The sequence below is a fragment of the Chlorocebus sabaeus genome, chromosome 17 (assembly GCF_047675955.1).
Source record: "Chlorocebus sabaeus isolate Y175 chromosome 17, mChlSab1.0.hap1, whole genome shotgun sequence".
In the NCBI taxonomy this organism is placed as follows: domain Eukaryota; kingdom Metazoa; phylum Chordata; class Mammalia; order Primates; family Cercopithecidae; genus Chlorocebus; species Chlorocebus sabaeus.
The window spans coordinates 69,643,857-69,663,478 of NC_132920.1; the positions used below are offsets into that span (position 1 = coordinate 69,643,857).

The following is a 19,622-nucleotide window of genomic DNA, read 5'->3' on the forward strand; positions in this document are numbered from 1 at the left end:
TATGCCTACAAACATATACATATTCTCTCTCTCTACACACACATACATGCACCTACACAGAAATCTGTAGGAAAATGACACCTTCACATATTCAAAGGGATCCCCAAAGAGTTCAGAAGCCAAGATTGGAAGCACCAATACATGGAAAGATGTATTTAAAATCACAAAATACTTCTTGGACACTGAGAAAAACCAAGCCACACAAACGTTTACATATGAGCGTGATGAGAAGGTGGGCAGACTGCCTTAATTAACTTTATATAAACTCTTATGGACATAAAAGTGAAAAAATGAAACATAAATGATATCTTAGCTCAATCGTTAAAAAGCCAATTACCTACTTGTGAACGTTTGCCACACACAATAATACTTTGAAGACACTTCATGATCAGAAGTGAGAAATTCTAGGCATCTGCATCCAACCGTCATTTTATCTGTGAAACTGCTAGTAAAGCATAAACCTGAAAGGCATTACTCCCAGCTCTAAGGCGACATTGCTGTCATTAAAGAAAACCTGTGCCTGAGTTGGCTGAGTACCTTCTTGCAGAGTCCTCTGTCCTCGCGGAGTGGGAGGGTCACACTGGGAGAGACTAATAAGGGCAGAGATGCGTCCCCCTTCCCCACTCGCAGGGAGCTCACTCCTCGGCGGTGCCGCAGCCCTGTCCGGACTCCACTGCGCCTCTGAGGGGCTCAAACACGAATTCAAGGTAAGCTGCGCGGCTTTGCGACCGGCCCTGCACTTGCCCTCTCACACCTGCCCGGGCTATGTCATCTGCTCGTGTTTCTGGTTATCTGTGTGCATCTGCTTTTCAAGAAAATATAAAAACTGTGCTACACATGGAAATACGTTTAGGTGGATACATAATGCACACCTGCATACGTTCCCATAGGTGCTTTAAGGACGGGACCAAAAACGTTTGGCAGGAGACGGCCACTCTGCTGTGCTACATATCATGTAGTTCGTGTTCCTATGTTCACATGATGCAGGCTTCATGCACTACACTTAAGTTCTAGGTGGTTTTTCTGGCTATGTGTGTCTGTGAAGCGGAACTATGAGCACTGCTGATGCGGGTAGGGACAGACATCAAATACATTAAAAAAAAATGAGGGGTTAAAGGAGCAAAACAAACTCACTATCAATTCACGCCGTTAGAGCGCTTTTTTTTTTTTTTTTTTTTTTTTTTTTTTTTTTTGACGGTGTTAGCCCTGGAAGCGAGGGAGCCAGTTAAGGGGCGTAAGCTAAGACACGCGGGGTTCCGCTGCGCTGCCCTCGGGCCCGGGGTTACCTACTCCACATGCGGGTATTTCTCCCAAGTGCGGCTTCTGGGGAGCGGCGCGGGCGCGGGCGGGGATTCCGGGATTCCAGCACCGCCACGTCCCGGAGCGTTCGGCCGGGTTCCTTAATTACCCTGCAGCATGCGCAGCGCGGCCGGCCAGAGCGCCGCCGCCGTCCCCGCCGTCCTCCCTGCAGCCACTGCCGCCGTCGCCGCCGCGGGAACGTCCCAGTCGCCGCGGGAGGAAGACGCGGCCCCAGCCTCCGCCGCCTCCGCTGTCAGAGTCCCGCGGCCACCACCGAGAGCGCGCCCGCGCCGCCGCCACCGCGGCCGGGAGCAAGGAGGCGGCTCTGGGCGGCCCAGCTAAGGCGCTGCAGGGTCGCGAGGAAGTTTGTTGGCCCGGAACCAAGCACGCCGTCGGGCACGCTAGCTCCCCGAGAGCAGGCGGGCGCGTAAGCGAACCCCCTTAGAGGTTACCGAGGGAGCGGGAAGCCGGAAAAAGGGTGGGCAGAGGAGCTGGGGGACAGGCGGGTGACCTAGGAGCCCCAGAGGAGCTTCATTTGGTGAGAAGGTGAAGAGGCAGAGGGGACCAGAGTGCCTTGTCAGCCTCAGGGGACAGTGGGCTGCAGAGCAAAATGAGGAGGGCCCAGAATGCTAATAATGAGTAGTTTCAATAGAACAATCCGGAAATAGAGGCAAGGGAATGATCATGAGCCACGGCTTGAGAGTGGGAGATGGAAGGGTAAGGGAAGTCAATTGTGCCACCTCCCTCAACCCTTAATTCCAAGACGACTCAGTCCAATCTTATGCTTGGATAAGTCTGAGGAGGATTAAGATGTGAGGATAATCGCTCTGCTCTAGGGGAATTTACATCTGCCTGTTAATGGAGGAGGTGAAACAAAAGCACTCCAATACCTATTTTCAACCACCTACCCCCTCCAAAAAAAAGAGAGAACACCGACGCCTCCCCCTCTGCCCAAATCAAACACCACGATAATTCTTTAGGAGACTAAAGGGAAAGAAAGAAAGAAAAAAGCCCCTGCTCGTATGTGTTGTCTTAGCAGCTCCTTGTTGTTGACTGGTGGGAAACTTGCAGGACCCTCTGTAAGTAGAGAGATCTTTGACATGGGCCTGCAAAGCTAAGATATGTAGGTATTCCAGTGGTGGAAAACATGCATAAATGCCCCTTCCTGTGGAGGACTGACAGGGTTTTTGTGTAGGAATATCTCTTCAGGATGAAAAAGAGGAGGGTGACCCCCAGAGGTAGAAAGTTTATGCTCTCTCTAGGGGATAGAAAATGGAGAAAGTAACTGGCAGGTGCTTCCATTACGTTTTGGCCTACCTGAGCTCTCTAAGTGGTAAGGGACCTAAGTGGAGTTTCCTGGGAAAAGAGAGAGACAGCGTGGCAAAAGAGCAAGAAAGTGAACCTGAAACTGAAATGGACAGGTCCAAGAAAGAGCAAAAAGGTGAAAGAAACCCAAATGTGATTATTATCACAATTGGGACATCATCTCTATATCTGAATCATTCTCATCCTAGAAAACCATCCAAAACAGATGGGAGCTGATGGTATTTTCCAAAAATGGAAAATTTCCATCTACTTTCTGGTCCTCCAGTTTAATCTCTCTTGCTGCAATTTTCGTTTATTTTCTCCAGCAGGCAGAAATGCCAATGTGGGTACACAGAGTCAATGGTTCTAGAGGCGGAAGAAGATATGAAGTTAGAAACCATGGTAGTGTGACTAAGTGGCATCACAAATGAAAATTCAAGTGAAGAATGAAAAATAAACGGAAATGCAAGGAAGCAGGGCTATAGAGATGCTAATATATAACCCTGAAAAGATGCTGGAAAAAAAAGCAAAAACAAAAACTCAGAATGAATAGGACCAGAGTTGAGTCATCTGAGGCAGGCCACACTGAGGATGTACATTTTAAACAGGCAGAGAGTAACTTGCTTAGCAGAAGAGATCCAGCAGGGAGGGCATTCCAGCCAGAAGGAATTGCATGCGTGAAGGCTTAGAGGTGGGAGCAAACAGTCATGTGCCTGGTAAGACAGAGAATCCAAGCAGGGGTGAAATCTGAGATAGGTAGAGCAGATAGCACCTGCCAAGGAGAGATTGGAAAGGAGAGGCTAAGAAGCAACGGACTTTTTAGGGTGTTATTTTGTAAGCCAATAATAAAATAATCAGGTGAGCAAGTTGCATATTCAGTTTGATAGAAAGATGATGAATGCAGAATGGATTATTAGGCCTCTGTTATCTATGCATACGTTATGAAGTGCAAAGGATTTCTGACCTCTCTTTAAGAGAAATCAAAAGTAATTGTGAAGTCATAAGATTATTCGATCAGAAAACTAGTAGAGCCCTTCAAATTGAAAAAAAAAAGGAAAAATTTATGAATTTGAAAATATGTCCATATATTATATATTAACTTAAGATATTATATATGTGGAAAACAACAGAGCAAGAGAATTGTAATCAGAAAAAAATGGGGGCCGGGCGTGGTGGCTCACGCCTGTAATCCCAGCACTTTGGGAGGCCGAGGCGGGTGGATCACAAGGTCAGGAGATCGAGACCATTCTGCCTAACACAGTGAAACCCCATCTCTACTAAAAATACAAAAAATTAGCCGGGCGTGGTGGTGGGTCCCTGTAGTCCCAGCTACTCGGGAGGTTGAGGCAGGAGAATGGCGTGAACCCAGGAGGCGGAGCTTGCAGTGAGCTGAGATTGCGCCAATGCACTCCAGTCTAGGCCACAGAGCAAGACTCCCGTCTCAAAAAAAAAAAAAAAAAAAAAAGAAAGAAAAAATTAGGTCAGTTGTGGTGGTTGAAATTGAGAATGGTCCTGGAAAAGTTGATGGAAACAAATCATAGTTCAGAGAAGTGAGTGGGTAAAACAGACAAGTTGATGAGAAGGGAGAGAATAGGTTAAGTGTGCTCAAAGAAAATCCCAAGTTTGAAACCTTCTGGATTTAGACACTAGTTTGGAAATAAAAGAAAAAATAACAAAACTGAGGAAACGTGATAGAGTTGGACATATTTCATAGTACAAACACTGGGAACTAGGGAGTATGCTTTCTGTGGAGGCAGAGAGCAACTTCAATAGTACTATTTTTTTGTCCCACTAAGTAACTGAAATTATGTTCACTGAGCTTTCTTTTAGTAATTTGTACTCTATTTCTCCATCATTCTTTTATTCATGCACATCATTCTGCAGATGTTAAGCCCATACCTGTCTATATCACTTAATGGTTCCCAACCTTTCATTTGTTTATTTTTAGTCCAAATGTATTGCCTTAGACTGTATCATTCTACAGATTGATCACATGAATACCTACTAAATGTCAAGTTTAAAGAAGGCACAGATAAATAAAATGCAATCTGTTTCCTCCAAGATGTGCAATATAGGGAAGAGACAGAATACAAAGGAGTTACAGCAGTGCAGTATAAAGTGTGCAGAAGCATAAGTGGGTATTGAGCTCTGTTGGATCACAGGACAGTGAGTAGTGAACTCTTCCTGGTATGATTCTCACAGACTTCACAGAGGACATGGCATTTGAGCTACACATTGAAGGCAGAGTAAGTGTTTTCCAGATTGGAAAGGATTGGAAGGACTTTCCAGCAGCCAAAAAAGCATGTGCAGAAACCTGTGAATTGTTTATAATTTGATGGCGAAGAGTGTTTGGAAAGAGGTAGCCAGACAGGTGGTTGGACAGATGAGTTAAGACCCCACTGTAAAAGAGCCTTGCGTGCCTCACTTTGGAGTGGGCAATGAAGAGCCACCAGAAAACTTTGAGCAGGGCAGTTGAGTGACTAGATCTTTGTTTTAGAAATAGAATTCTTGAGAAGTTAGGAGGTGAAAATAAAGGAAACAAGATAGAGGAAAGGAACCCATTTGGGAGTCTATTGCAGTTTTCCAGATTAGGAATGGTAAAAATGTGAACTAAGGCAGTTTCAGTGAGGATGAAAAGTTGGTATGGATTCAAAAGACATTTACAAGTAGATTTGATAGACTTTGACAGAGACTTGATATAGGGAGGGGGTAAATAAATTGAAGATGATTTTGAAATTTTTAACTTGAGTTCCTAAGTTAATGATGATGCCTGTAATTAAAATGTGTAGGTCATGAGGTTTCTGTAGAATATAATGAGGGCAGAAACTTTGCCTAAATTGCAAAAGACATCTGCACGTTTACTTCAATTTCATTACTCCAGCCACTGATAAAACTGTGAAATAATGCCAGACCTAGTCCTAAACTCTTAGGGATATTTTGCCTGATTATTGGCTTGAATTTTTTATTCTATAGGCTTGGCTCTTCAGCTAGTTTTCTCTAATAGTTTACAGACCCTACTATAGCTTCACTAAAGATAGATTCTAAAGATTGGTGAAAGAACAGATGTGTAACACCTGTTGTTTTTGCTTATTTACACAATGTGTCACTTCATAACAGTATGACCAGATTTTCCTGGTGGAGTTATGTATGTATAGGCATACTGGATGGTGGTCAAGAAGCTTCGATTTAAAAATCAACCTCCTACACAGTCACACATTATTTCCCTTCATAATAAATGCTCTGAAAACATAAGTTAGTTGAGTCATTTAACAAATTACATCTACTTTTTTGAGAGTTGAGATGCCATGTACATTAAATGTAACAACCTATGTAAAGCAAATAAGTATTCTCTTTCTATTTCCTCCTCTTTCTCTCTTTTTTCATGTATCCTTTACATATTATTTTCTATTTTGGTGTTGGCTTTAACACTCTGACCTTTTTTACCTAACACCAAGTTTCAAAGATGTACAAAGAACACTTTAAATTGTTAGATGGCATAACAGTAAAAATATTAATGATTCACAGGCAGATTGATTTGGCTCACTCAAAAGCTGGTGCTGAGAGGCTCCTGACCATCTTATTTAGCAAGCCCATCTTTTATTTTATTTTATTTTATTTTATTTTATTTTATTTTATTTTATTTTATTTTTGAGACAGAGTCTTGCTCTGTCACCCAGGCTAGAGTGCAGTGCTGTGATCTCAGCTCACTGCAACCTCCGCCTCCCGGGTTCAAGCCATTCTCCTACCTCAGCCTCCCAAGTAGCTGGGACTACAGGTGCCTGTCACCACGCCTGGCTAACTTTTGTATTTTTGGTAGAGACGGAGTTTCACCATATTGGCCAGACTTGTCTTGAGGCAATCTGCCTGCCTTGGCCTCCCAAAGTGCTGGGGTTATAGGTGTGAGCCACCATGTCCGGCCCTACGTGTTATTCTTAGTGATGGGTTTTTTTTTTGTTTTTTTGTTTTTTTACTTCTTAGTGTCTCTCTTTCAAAGAAAACGTGATGTTTGTTTATTTTTGAGCTCTGTGACCAGACTGCCGCAATGGACTTTCCCTATTTGGCTCACTGATTTATCCCCAGTGATTGTTACATAGTGGAAACCTCATCCTATCAATAGGTATCAATAGGATCTCTACAGGCCAGGTATTAATAGGCTATCAATAGGTATCAATAGAATATCTATTGATAGGATGCGGTTTCCTAATGCCTATGATTAATGGTAATGAGTAATGATTAAGGTTTCCTCATGTCCCTCTCTATTCATTTTGTGTTCTCTATATACAAATAAAGGTTAATAAGAACTTTAAAAAATCAATATCCTTATTCAAATATACTTGGTTTGGATAGGTGCCTTAATGATTTCAAGAGCTTGATTAAGGAAGTTAAAGGGACAATGGCTTTTAAAAATTCACTTACCCAACTGGTAGCCAAAATTATTCCATATGACAAACGATGGTGAGAATAATGGGATGGGGTAGAGGTTAGGGCTAGGCCTTCAGCCATTTATTCTCTCTTTGTTGCCATAAGAAATATATTACAGGGAGGGCTGTCTGAATGATTTTAAGGCTTTATAGGCTCCATCAATGTTGTCTACTCAAGACTGCCAGTGCTGGGCACACTCACCATTGTGACTTTGGTGCTTTGTAGCACTGGAAAACTCTCTGGGGTCTGGCCAGAATCTTGATAGAAATAAATGAAAATTTAAGAGAATGCATATAGGAATGTGATATGTCTGTCCCACATCCTGAGAGAAAACATTAAGGTATAACAGTAAAAGCATTTTAGTCAGGCAGTCTTGGACTTGAATCCCAGGCTTTGAGATTATTCTATGAGCTTTAGTGTTTTTTTTTCTGTAGTATGGGATCTAATACCTGTCTTCAGTACCAACATTAGGCCTGCTCTGGACCCCACATTTTAGAATACCCAACTATAGTCTTGCTCTGGATGTGCACCTGCTCTCAGGGTTAGGAGTTTACAGACCTGAGGGGATCTGCCCACCTAAAACCTGAGCTTCTAGACCGGTCTCTGGATAGCCAAGATCCTGATATTCCCAGAAAAAAAAAAATGACCTTTAACCCCCTGCAGAGTCCAACAGACTCTGTCCTTGGGTCCATCTTCCCAGGGAAAGACCACAGGTATAAACACTGCTAGGCCCAAGGAATGGTCAAGAGGTAGCTGTTTGCAGGCATTGTGGACAGAGCTTTGACTTACTGGCATATTTACATATGTGTGTGTGAGGCCTTTCAAGCTGCAGATGGACCCAAGAATGAAAAAAAATGAGGGATGAACTTTGGTTCAGGCCAGAGGCTGACTCATCCCATATCACCTGCTCTGTTACATTCTAACTTGACATGAGCTTTCAAGACTTTATGAAGGTATTTGCTGAAGTAAAATGAGAAAACATATTTTTTATCAGTATTATTAGCTTTATTTTCACTTTCAAGTATTTAAACATATGGTACACAGACCTCTTGCCCTGCACCCTGTTAATGTTTTGGGTGGCTGCCTCTCTAGTTACTATTAGTATTAAAATAAAATATAATATATACAATAAATTCTACTTCAGAAAATGAGACCATATGTGACCAATTGTCTTAGTTCATTTTCTGTTGCAATAACACAATACCTAAGACTGGGTAACTTACAAATAAAAGAGGTTTATTCTGGCTCACAGTTCTGGAGGCTGAACAGTTCAAGACCAGGCAGCTGTATCTGGTGGGGACCTTTGTGCTGTGTCATAACATGGCAGAAGGCAGGAGGTGCACACTGAGAGCCAAACTGGCTTTTATAACAGACCCACCCTCATGATAACCTCTTAATACTGTGACATTGGGGATTAAGTTTCTAACACATGAAATTTGGACAACACATTCAAATCATAGCACTAATATTCTCCATAGCCTTCTTAACATGTATTGTGAGCCGTCTTTGGACAAGTTTGAGAAAAAAAGTTGAGGGCCTTAAGAAACCTCAGGATCCACACATATTAGCTTGAGGTTCTTCATTAGCCATTCCATTGAGAAAGCATTAAAGATCTAAATTATAGCTTAACTTTTATGTGGGAGGAGCAATACATTAAAGTGTGATAACATTGGCTTTGATTCATTTGTAAATCTGTCTTGATAATCACCCAGCTGGGACCTGCGGGGACAGGAAGGAAACATGGCAAGTTTTGATGAGGAAGGAGGCTGTGGACAAAGTCAATAATTGAGAAATCCAGGGAAGGTACCAGAGATGTGTTCAGAGCATCAAGAAGCAGCCTGAGAACAGCAGGTGTCTGGGAATGGTGAGAGGTTTCTGGTCAGGAAAAAAGAGAGGTTCAGAAAGACCCAAGGGAAACTTTGCCCTTGTCAGTTTTGTTGAAGTCAACCTGCCAGTGCCTCCAGCAAGGTTTAAGATCTGAACAATTTGTTTTTAAAACACATACAAGGATTTATTCTGAGATCTTGATGAAAAGTTTTTCAAATGTTTCTAGCTGAGTGGTCTACACTTCCATTTTATCAGAATCTGAGCAATAGAACCCTCAAATAGTGAACAAATTTTAGAAGTGTGCAAAGAGAGGCCGGCGCAGTGGCTCACGCCTGTAATCCCAGCACTTTGGGAAGCCGAGGAAGGCGGATCACGAGGTCAGGAGATCAAGACCATCCTGGCTAACACGGTGAAACCCCATCTCTACTAAAAATACAGAAAATTAGCCGGGCACGGTGGCGGGAGCCTGTAGTCCCAGCTCCTCGGGAGGCTGAGGCAGGAGAATGGCATGAACCCGGGAGGTGGAGCTTGCAGTGAGCTGAGATCCAGCCACTGCACTTCAGCCTGGGCAACAGTGCAAGACTCCGTCTCAAAAAAAAAAAAAAAAAAAAAAAGAAATGTGCAAAGAGAAATAATATTCATGATAATGACCCTTGAAAGATTATAAGATCTTGTAATGCCTTAAGAATTATTTTTAAATATTGAATGATCACTACAGATTCCAAAATAAGTATATTTCACTGTATCTCAAGATTTGTAAATTGGCAGTGTCTTACTTTTTAAAAATTCAACAACATTTATTGAGTCTCTGATTTTCCAAGTACTGTGCAAGGCACCTGGGATATAGTGATAGACAAGACAGATATAGCACCTGCTCTCATGAAACTTAGAGTTGAGTGGGGAGCAATAAACATATGTATACAGAAAAAATAATGTCTAAGCTAGAGACTAATGTGCTTCTTGGTCAGGTAAGGGCTTTTCCACATAGTAACATTTAAATTGAAAACTGAAGGATGAACAAGACACAGAATGTTCCAGGATGAGGAAACAGCATACACAAAAGCCTTGAGGTTGAAAACAGCCTGACAATTTCACATACAGGACATTACTGGAAAGAATGGTACCAAATGAGGCTTGAGACATGGATAGGGGCCCAGTTATTTGGGACTTCTAGACTGTAGAACAGCTTTTGGACTACATTCAAAGTACAATGGGAAACCATTAAAAGGTTTGAAGCAAAGAAGTGACATGATCCAACTTTCATTTCAAGAAAAGTTCTCTACTGCTATGTACAGAATAATTGTGTTCAGAATTCAGTAATGGATGGAGGAAACGAGTTAGGAAGCTGTTGAGGGGTCTAGACCAGGGTGATCTGAACTAGGGTAGTGGCAGAGAAATAAGAGAAATAAGTGGATATGAGATGTGTTTGGGGTAACCCTTGACATGACTTGTTGATGGTTTGGAAGTAGGAGATGGGGATAAAGAAGACAGAAGAATCAATGGGGTCCTTGGATTTCTGGTTTGAGCATTTTAATGGGTAGTAATTACTGAGACTGGGAAGAGCATGAGAAGAACAAGTTGTGGTTGGAAATCAGGAGTTTATTTGGATGTATTAAGTTACAGATATCTGTGTGACATCTAAGAGGGAATTTTGAATAGGCAGCTGGATACACAGCCTAAAGTTCAGTGAAGAGGACTGGATGGAAGATGTAAATTTTAGATCAATCATCTTACAGATAATATTTAAAGCCAAGACAATGGTGACATCACCTAAGGAGACATTATAAAGAGAGGACAGGAGGGCTCACAGATCTCAATATTAAGACATCAGATAGAAGAAAGGTCTGAGAATATTTACAAGGAAATCCCAGAGAGTGCCAAATCAGGGAGGCCAATAAAAGAGGGTTTCAGGAAGGAAAGAATAGTCGGCTATTGGAAGTGCCACTAAGAATTGAAGAAGGGAAGAGAAAAGGATTCTTCTTTTAAGTTCCACTGAACTTGGTGAGATACATTTCAGGATAGTAGAATGGCAATTCTTCAATAACTAGAACCTTTAGTTAACTGACCATGAATCTTATATTCTGCAAATACTTTGGATAAATGAGATAGAAGCTAAGTGGCTCAAGGAAGTAATTAGGAGATGTCAAGATCAAATTCATATGCTTATAGCTTTGTAGCCCTCTGGTTCTTTGTTGTTGTACCAGGGACCAAAGTTTCAGTGAACATAAATTTCTAGCCTGCTTTGATGCTTCTCCATTGTCCAAATATCAATGTCAACCTTAAGCTGAAGAGACAGATATAACTAAATTTTTCCAATTATTGTTTATTAATATGTAAAGCAAACAATTATAATTTCAGGTACCTTTTGAATATTGACTAGGTTAAGGCCCCATATAATACACATGCATTAAATAATTTATTCCTAGTATTATTTCCAATTTGAAGATGAATAAATTAAGGCTTAGAGAAGGTACATAGCTTCCTCACAACTAGCAGAGTCCAGAAATGAAGCCATGATTGTCACCACTGTGCCAAACTACTAATTTATCAACTGATAGAAATCACTTTTGGTTAAAAATATAACTATGGATTTCTCTAAAAATCAGATCACTATTTATGAGTTCATTCCTTTGAAATAGAATTAATTTCTTTAACAGCTACCAACTGATTTGAAATAATAGCTAGGATAACTTTGCAAAATCATATGAGGATTGGGACTATATCTAGATGAGAGAATTCAAAAGAAATAAGGCTTAAAACCAGCTGTTTGATATTTAGAACTACATGTACAGTTTTAATATTGCAATTGCTGCTTCTAGCTATTCATCCAGAAAGATCTGAAATCTTGAATTAATTTTCAAATGCTGGTCTTATTTGGCACACACAAAGAAGATGGTGGCTTTAGTTTTTTTCTAAAGACTGTCTAGCGATAGAATTTAGACACTGGTATAATGAATTCTTTTATATTTGACTCTTAATTAAACTTTGAACGATGCATGTAAGTGATATAGCATTTATTTGCATATTTGGACCTCTTAGAATAGCTATTTTAATAACACTGCAATTACCAAATACACGGAGGGAGCCATTATATTTTCGCTTGCAATTTATTTCCGCATTAGTTGCTTCACTAAAAAAATTAATTTAAATGATGTTTAAGTTTTCCATTACAGGGGTTCTATTGACTAAATCTTTTATTTCAGTACCAAAGGAATAGAAGTATACATTCAGAAAGACAAACAATTATTGGAGGTAATACATTAACATTAAATATAATGTCAATGGCAGGCTCAGGTGAGGTAGGCATTACATGTATTCATTTTTTCTTTATAAACATAAGGCAAGATTACTTTTCACATGTGCAGTAATCACTTCAGTAAGAGTGGTTATTCAATCCAATAACAACATAGTTAAGTTTATAGAAAACATGATATCAATTAAGCCAAAATATGTAAAACTATTATTCAGAAGAAAAAACAGACTTGTGAATAATAAAATTATATTTTAATAATGTGAATCATTGTCTATTATACAATGCAAAAAGCATAGGCAACTTAAAACAAACAACTGGATTAAAAAAAGGGGCAAAGGAGGCTGGGCACGGTGGCTTATGCCTGTAATCCCAGCACTTTGGGAGGCCAAGGTGGGCAGATCACGAGGTCAGGAGTTCAGGACCAGCCTGGCCCAATCTCTAATGAAAATACAAAAATTAGCTGGGCACAGTGGCACATGCTTGTAATCCCAGCTACTCGAGAGACTGAGGCAGAAGAATTGCTTGAATCGGGACCCTGGAAGTGGAGGTTGCAGTGAGCCGAGATCACGGCACTACACTCCAGCCAGGGCTACAGAGCAAAACTCTGTCTCAGAAAAAAAAAGGCAAAGGGCCAAGGAGTTGAATAGACATGTCTCCAAAGAAGATATATAAATGATCGGTAAGCACCTGAAAGGATGTTCAACATCACTAATACTTAGGGAGATGCAAATCATATCCACAGTGAGATACCATCTGACACCCATTAGGATGGTAATTATATATATATATATATATATATATATATTTTTTTTTTTTTTTTGAGATGGAGTCTCGCTCTGTCGCCGAGGCTGGAGTGCAATGGTGTGATCTCAGCTCACTGCAACCTCCGCTTCCCGGGTTCAAGCGATTCTCCTGCCTCAGCCTCCCAAGTAGCTGGGACTACAGGCGCCTGTCACCATACCTGACTAATTTTTTATATGTTTAGTAGAGAAGGGGTTTCACTATGTTGGCCAGGATGTTCTCAATCTCTTGACCTCATGATCTGCCCACCTTTGCCTCCCAAAGTGCTGGGATTATAGGCGTGAACCACCGCGCCCAGCCTATATATATATATATATATATATATATAAAATAGCAGGCGTTATCTAGGATATGGGGAAATTGCAGCGCTTGTGCATTGTTAGTGAGAATGAAAATGGTGCAGCTGTTATAGAAAACAGTAGTCTGGTTTCTCAGAAAATTAAAAATAGAATTATTGTATTGTTAGCAATTCTACTTCTGATTCTGGGTGTATGCCCAAAAGAATTGAAAACAGGGACTCAAACAGGTATTTGTATATCTATGTTCATAGCAGTATTATTCACAATAGCCAAAACATGGGAGCAACCCAAATGCCCATTGATGGATGAATAGATAAACAAATGTGGTATATACATACAATGAAATATTATTCAGCTTTAAAAGAGGAGGAAGTTCTGACACAATGTACAACATGATGAACCTTTAGTACATATGTAAAGTGAAATAAAGTCACACAGATACAAATACTGAATGATTCCACTTATATGAAGTACCTAGATTACTCAAATTCATAGAGAAAGAAAGTAGAATGAAGGCTGCTGGGAGTTAGGGGAGAGAAACATGGGAAATTTTTTTTTAATGAGCACAGAGTTTCAGTTTTGCAAAATGAAAAAAGTTCTGCAGATGGTGGGGATGGTTGCACAGCAGTATGAATTTATTTAATTCCACTGAACTGTGTATTTAAAAATGGTTATGAATGTAAATTTTATATTATGTGTATTTGACCACAATTTTTAAAAATAAAAAAGTGTCACTGTAAGCGTAGTTGCTTAAAAAAATTTAAAAGCAGAGAAAATTTAGCTGATAAGAAGCTATATCGACATCAATAACTAACTAGAAACTAATGTGAACATCTTTTCAGAGCTGTTATACAGATTAAGATATTGAGATACACAATTGCATATATAATCATATATCCTGTTATATGATGATATGTGATGTAAAATTGATTGTTTTTGCTTTGGTAAGATTTTCTGGAGATGTTGAAAGGAGCTGCATACAATAAACTTGGTTCAAATTTTTGTTGTTGTTGTTGTTGCAGATCTGTGGCCACTTGTTCACATGGTTTCAAGGCACAATGAGACTCACCGGCCCTTGGAAACTTTGGCTTTGGATGTCAGTGTTCCTGCTTCCTGCTTCCACTTCCGTGACCATTAGGGACAAGACAGGTATCCAGGCCAACTCTTTGCCTAATCACCAAATGTTATTTATAGCCTTGAAATCATTAAAACAAATCTTGTTAAGATTGAAAAGGCCATAGATGAATCTACTATAACAGAATGAATTACAATTCATTGCTTTCTTCCATTGATCTTCCCATGAGGTACATTAGGAATTCTTAAAATTACCTCATTTTTTTCATGTGCATAGTATATTAGTCTATGTCTTCCTTTCGTCTACATTATTTACAAGTATACATACATGCATGTGTGCCTCTGTGTGTATATATGACATTATATATCTTTCCCTTTCTTTTTCAATAATTATGCAAGTTATAAGTATGGAAACTCATTACTAATTAAGATTAACAAGGACATATCTAATCTTAATTAGGTAAAAGTGAAAAATTGGATAGGAGCTATAAAAGGAAATGTAGTTTAATTATATGTTCATTTTGTAGTATCTTAGATGAGGCAAACAAAAGGTTGACAGATCTTTAGAGCACTTTTTGAACTAAATAGACAGTATTTGCAATTAAATTTATCAATCTTTTCATAAATATTTCCAAAAGGCTTAAGGGAAATTTGAAATATTTACCTTCACCTCTGCTTTTTGAAATTGATTATGTGGTTAATTTGGAAGACTTTTCTTGAACATTGAGTGTGTGTAAGTTACTTAGCTAAATGTAATTCATATTACAAGGTTGAATTAGACACATTGGAGAAGGCATTTGCTAGGGAAAGAGAAACTTCATCTTTCCTATGCAAAAAAATCACGTATAATGTATTCTGATGATAATCATATATGATTATGTATTCTGAGACTGTATTATTGTGCCTATTCTTTTGAATATTTTTTCAATAATTTTTGCTAAACAAGTATAAACTCACTCTAGTAGAGACTTTTGAGTTTGAGACACACATAAATTACAATTACTCATAAAGATCTAACACATCATAATCTTTCAGAGTGTTATGTAAGTCATTATGATTTTTTATTATTTGGCAGAAGGTGCATTTCCTAAAATAATCCACATGAAAGTTTAAATATTCTGTTATTGTACAAAAGACATCCTGTGGCTGTCATACAATTTGTGGGGGGAAACACTTTCTTTCTTCAGTGAGAAATTAATCAGCTGTGACTCATGGCAACTACAATATGTAAAAAAGGAAAAGAGATGCATAGGGCAGCGGAGTTTATTCTGATACTATTTCTACTCTTCGGAATTTCTTAGTCTCTTTTTGTAAAGAAATATAGCAGGTAATGTGCTTTGCAATTTAATCTGAGATGACAGGACTTTTTTAGTTAGAAGGAAGAATTAATCTTTGGTTAAATAGGGACAGTTTTTAGGCACATGCTAGTGGGTAGTAAATGTTCTTGATGATAGCAAGGATTTGAAGGACCTAAATAAATGGTTCTCCAATTTTAGTGTGAAAAAGAATCACCTCACATATTTGATTCCTGAGTCCTCCTCTCACATATCCCCATTTTGCAGGTCATACTGGGGTGGGATTCAGTAATTTACATCTTTAACAAGTTCCACAGATAAATCTAATGCAGGATTATCTGAGGAAAACTCTTAGAGAAACACTTACCTTTGAGATAATTAACAGACATTTTGGTTTTCTTTTTTTCCTTTCACCTGGTTTGGTTACCTTGCATTTTATGCACCATTTTATGCCAAGGTTCCTTTTTTTGTTGTTATTTTATTTTATTGTTTACCTTTAGTAACTTTTTAAAATTGTGATAAGCACACTTAACATGAGGTCTGCCCTCTTAACAAATGTTTAAGTGTATAACACAGTACTGTTAATTATAAACAGGGTATTATACAGCAGATATCTAGAACGTAATCATCTTGCATAACTAACAGTTCCCCATCTTGGGATTCCCCTGAATGTTTGCTTTTGTAGCTCTAGTATCTCAACTCTTTAATCAGGTTACATGATGTATAGGACTACCAAAATGCATATATTCTTATCCAATTTACTTTGCTGAATTAATCTTTCTGAATGATTTTCCCAACAGTGTGAATTCAAAATTAATCTGAACTCTAACAAGATTCGCTTAACATGAAGCATTAAGGGAAATGAATAAAAGAAAAAAAATTACGTTATTTTTATCTTGCCATTTGATAGAGGGTGTTCGTAAAGCAACACATACTGAACGTGTGATGGAAATTGCTTAACTTCAAGTATCGTTTGCATTAATTGAAAATGTCAGCACAGCACTGTCAAAGGGATTATTGAAGAATATGACACACTGGGCATGGCCTGGAAGGAGACCCTTCTTGTGTCTTGTGTATCTGATTCACAGTGCAAGGTTCCCTTTTTAGTTTCCTCATGTGCAGACCTGCGCGTGTGGTCACTAACCATTTACCGGAGGGAAGTGATTATGTCTAAAAATAAAATATAACAAATCTGAGAGAGAGGCTAGGGTTTCAGTGTTGGAGTCTGTGAAGTTGTCAACAGTTTACTATTAAACCTAAATATATGACAGATAGATTGGGCCTTTTAATTGCTTTACCTTAACACTTCGGTATGTTTAATAATTACCTGGAATTGTCCCAGTTGAGACAGAATTTAAGAGTAATATGGAGAGATTCAATAATAACTTGAATTTTAAAATTTTGAAGGTATTAGGAATTCAGTCATTTCATATTCTTTCATCAATTTTCCTATTATATTGAGATCACGGGATAAGGTATATTTGTTTATTTTCCTACTGCAAATGAACTTCCATTTGAATGTGACAGCTTCAGCTCAGTTACTTGTCAAAAGAAGGTGGGGAAGAGAATTGTGTTAAAATATATACAATGCTAGAAAATCTCAAAACTTATTTTAATTAGTTGTGTAAAACTCTTTCCTCTAATATAGAAGACTATGTATCAAATAATTAAAGTTTCATCTATTTTCTTTAATCTGTTCTAAGGCAAAAGTACTATATCATCATAAAAAGCAATAAGAAACAGAAAACCAGAGTTTAAAAAAAAACAGACTAAATAAATGAAAATGACAGAATGCCTTTTAAGTAACACATTTTCCTTTCATTCTGATAAATCTTCAGTTTAAGTGTCCAGATTGACTTGATTATACATTTAAATTTAGGCCTGTAACTATTCACATAAACCATTCTAAGGTAGTTTTCTATTAATTACAAAGAATTACAAGGAAAAACACCTATTATTCCAAAATGTGGCTTTCACTAGTTGGCAAACACTTCACGCTTAAACTCAGAGTACGATGCATGCTGTTATATAGAGCATTGTATTTTGTGTTTCTAAGAAATTCTTGTGTGCAACGTTGGTACCATGTAAACATCCTTCAGTGGCAAATGTACTTTGTAACTCCTCGATTTTGAAAGTGGAGGAAAAAGCCTCACAATGATTCAATTAATAATACAGCTTCTAACTAGGTATTTTCCTTTGGAAGAATTGGGCGTTTAAGCGGAGGCACGAAGGCGGTGTGAGGGCAAGGCACGCGAACACCTGGGAAGCAGTCACTTGGTCCTCAGGCTCTGAGGCAGGGGCATGCTTGGCATGTGGGAGAAACAGCAAGAAAAACCAGGAGACTGGAGTCAAGTGAATGAGGGGGAGGAGGTGTGAGGGTACATGGCTCCTGAGAAATGCATTGTACTTTCTGTGTTGTCAAAATCTGATTTCTAAGCCTGCATGGTCAAAGGCTAGACCTTGGACTCTGGTAAATTCGCCAAAGCAATAAATCCTGTCCTGTGAAACCTCTTGGAAGATGTTCAACCTTTGCCCTGTAGACCCTTCCCGGATATCAGGTGGACAGGCAGGCTTCTGAATGTATGCTCCTCATTACCTCTTGGAAGCCTTATTTCACAGTTAATTGAATATTGTCATATTGTATTATTCATAATGCATTGTTATTAAAGTACAGATGTGTGGAGATATGTGCATTTTAGCAAAGTTAAAATATAAATTAGGCCAGGCGCGGTGGCGCAAGCCTGTAATCCCAGCACTTTGGGAGGCCGAGACGGGCGGATCACGAGGTCAGGAGATCGAGACCATCCTGGCTAACTAACACGGTGAAACCCCGTCTCTACTAAAAATACAAAAAACTAGCCGGGCGAGGTGGCGGCGCCTGTAGTCCCAGCTACTCGGGAGGCTGAGGCAGGAGAATGGCGTGAACCCGGGGGGCGGAGCTTGCAGTGAGCCGAGATCGCGCCACTACACTCCAGCCTGGGCGACAGAGCGAGACTCCGTCTCCAAAAAAAAAAAAAAATAAATAAATAAATAAATAAATAAATAAATAAATAAAATATAAATTATATTTTGACCGGACAAATTATGTTTTCTTTCCCTGCAATCAGTAAACTGGTGTATTAATAGTCTAAGTAATACAAGAACCCTCACTAAACTGCAAAGAGTATAACAGAACATGTTTACGTTTATTTTGTATGATGACTATAACTTTGATTTTCCCTTTTGCTTTTGTAGTACCCAAGGAATTACCTCATCCCCTGGCTTTTCCTAAGGCCAGAAGCCTCTGTGTCCAGAGAGCAACTAGTCCATTTTCAGTCTGAGTATCAGCAATATACACAGATCTTTTAGGTATTAAATCATTTGAAAAAACAAAACATTAAAAGATTGGATGTTAGCTGGTCTGAGCTTCTTAGCCATTTGAGAGGAGAAAAAAGGAATTCAACATACTTTCAGGGAATAATAAAAAAAAGTGGAAAAGAGGGATTTCAACATACCTTTGGTGAATACTGTATTAAACTGAAGATTTATATGAATGGGTATAGAAAGTATCAGACCGGGCCAGGCTCGGTGGCTCACGCATGTAATCCCAGCACTTTGGGAGGCCGAGGCAGGCAGATTGCCTGAGGTCAGGAGTTCAAGACCAGCCTGGCCAACATGGTGAAACCCTGTCTCTACTAAAAATATAAAAATTAGCCACGCATGATGGCGGGCGCCTGTAATCCCAGCTACTTGGGAGGCTGAGGCAGGAGAATCGCTTGAACCCAGGAGGCGGAGGTTGCAGTGAGCCGAGATCACACTCTGTCCAGCCTGGGTGACAGAGCAAGACTTCATCTCAGGGGGGGGGAAAAAAAAAAAAGTAGTATCACACCAATGAGAGGAAAAATGTTTAACAAAAGATGTGATGTGATCTTAAGATTAGAATACCTAGCAGTACAATAGGAGGTCAAACCAGTAGGATAACACAGAGAGATTAAGGGGAAAAGTAATTTTCTCTGTGTGTGTGTGTGTGTGTGTGTGTGTGTGTGTGTGTTTAAGCACACGTTTAAA

General features: G+C 39.3%; 1 protein-coding gene across 1 annotated transcript in view; it reads left to right on the top strand.

The window, feature by feature from the left end:
- The first annotated feature begins 244 nt into the window (after positions 1–244).
- Positions 245–19,622, top strand: part of COL19A1 (collagen type XIX alpha 1 chain) — a 334,506-nt gene continuing 315,128 nt past the window's right edge. Inside the window, exons 1-2 of the mRNA XM_008013598.3 lie at positions 245–707; positions 14,229–14,355. Of these exons, the coding sequence (XP_008011789.3) occupies positions 606–707; positions 14,229–14,355 (229 nt within the window). The 5' untranslated portion in view covers positions 245–605. The remainder of the gene's footprint in view (positions 708–14,228; positions 14,356–19,622) is intronic.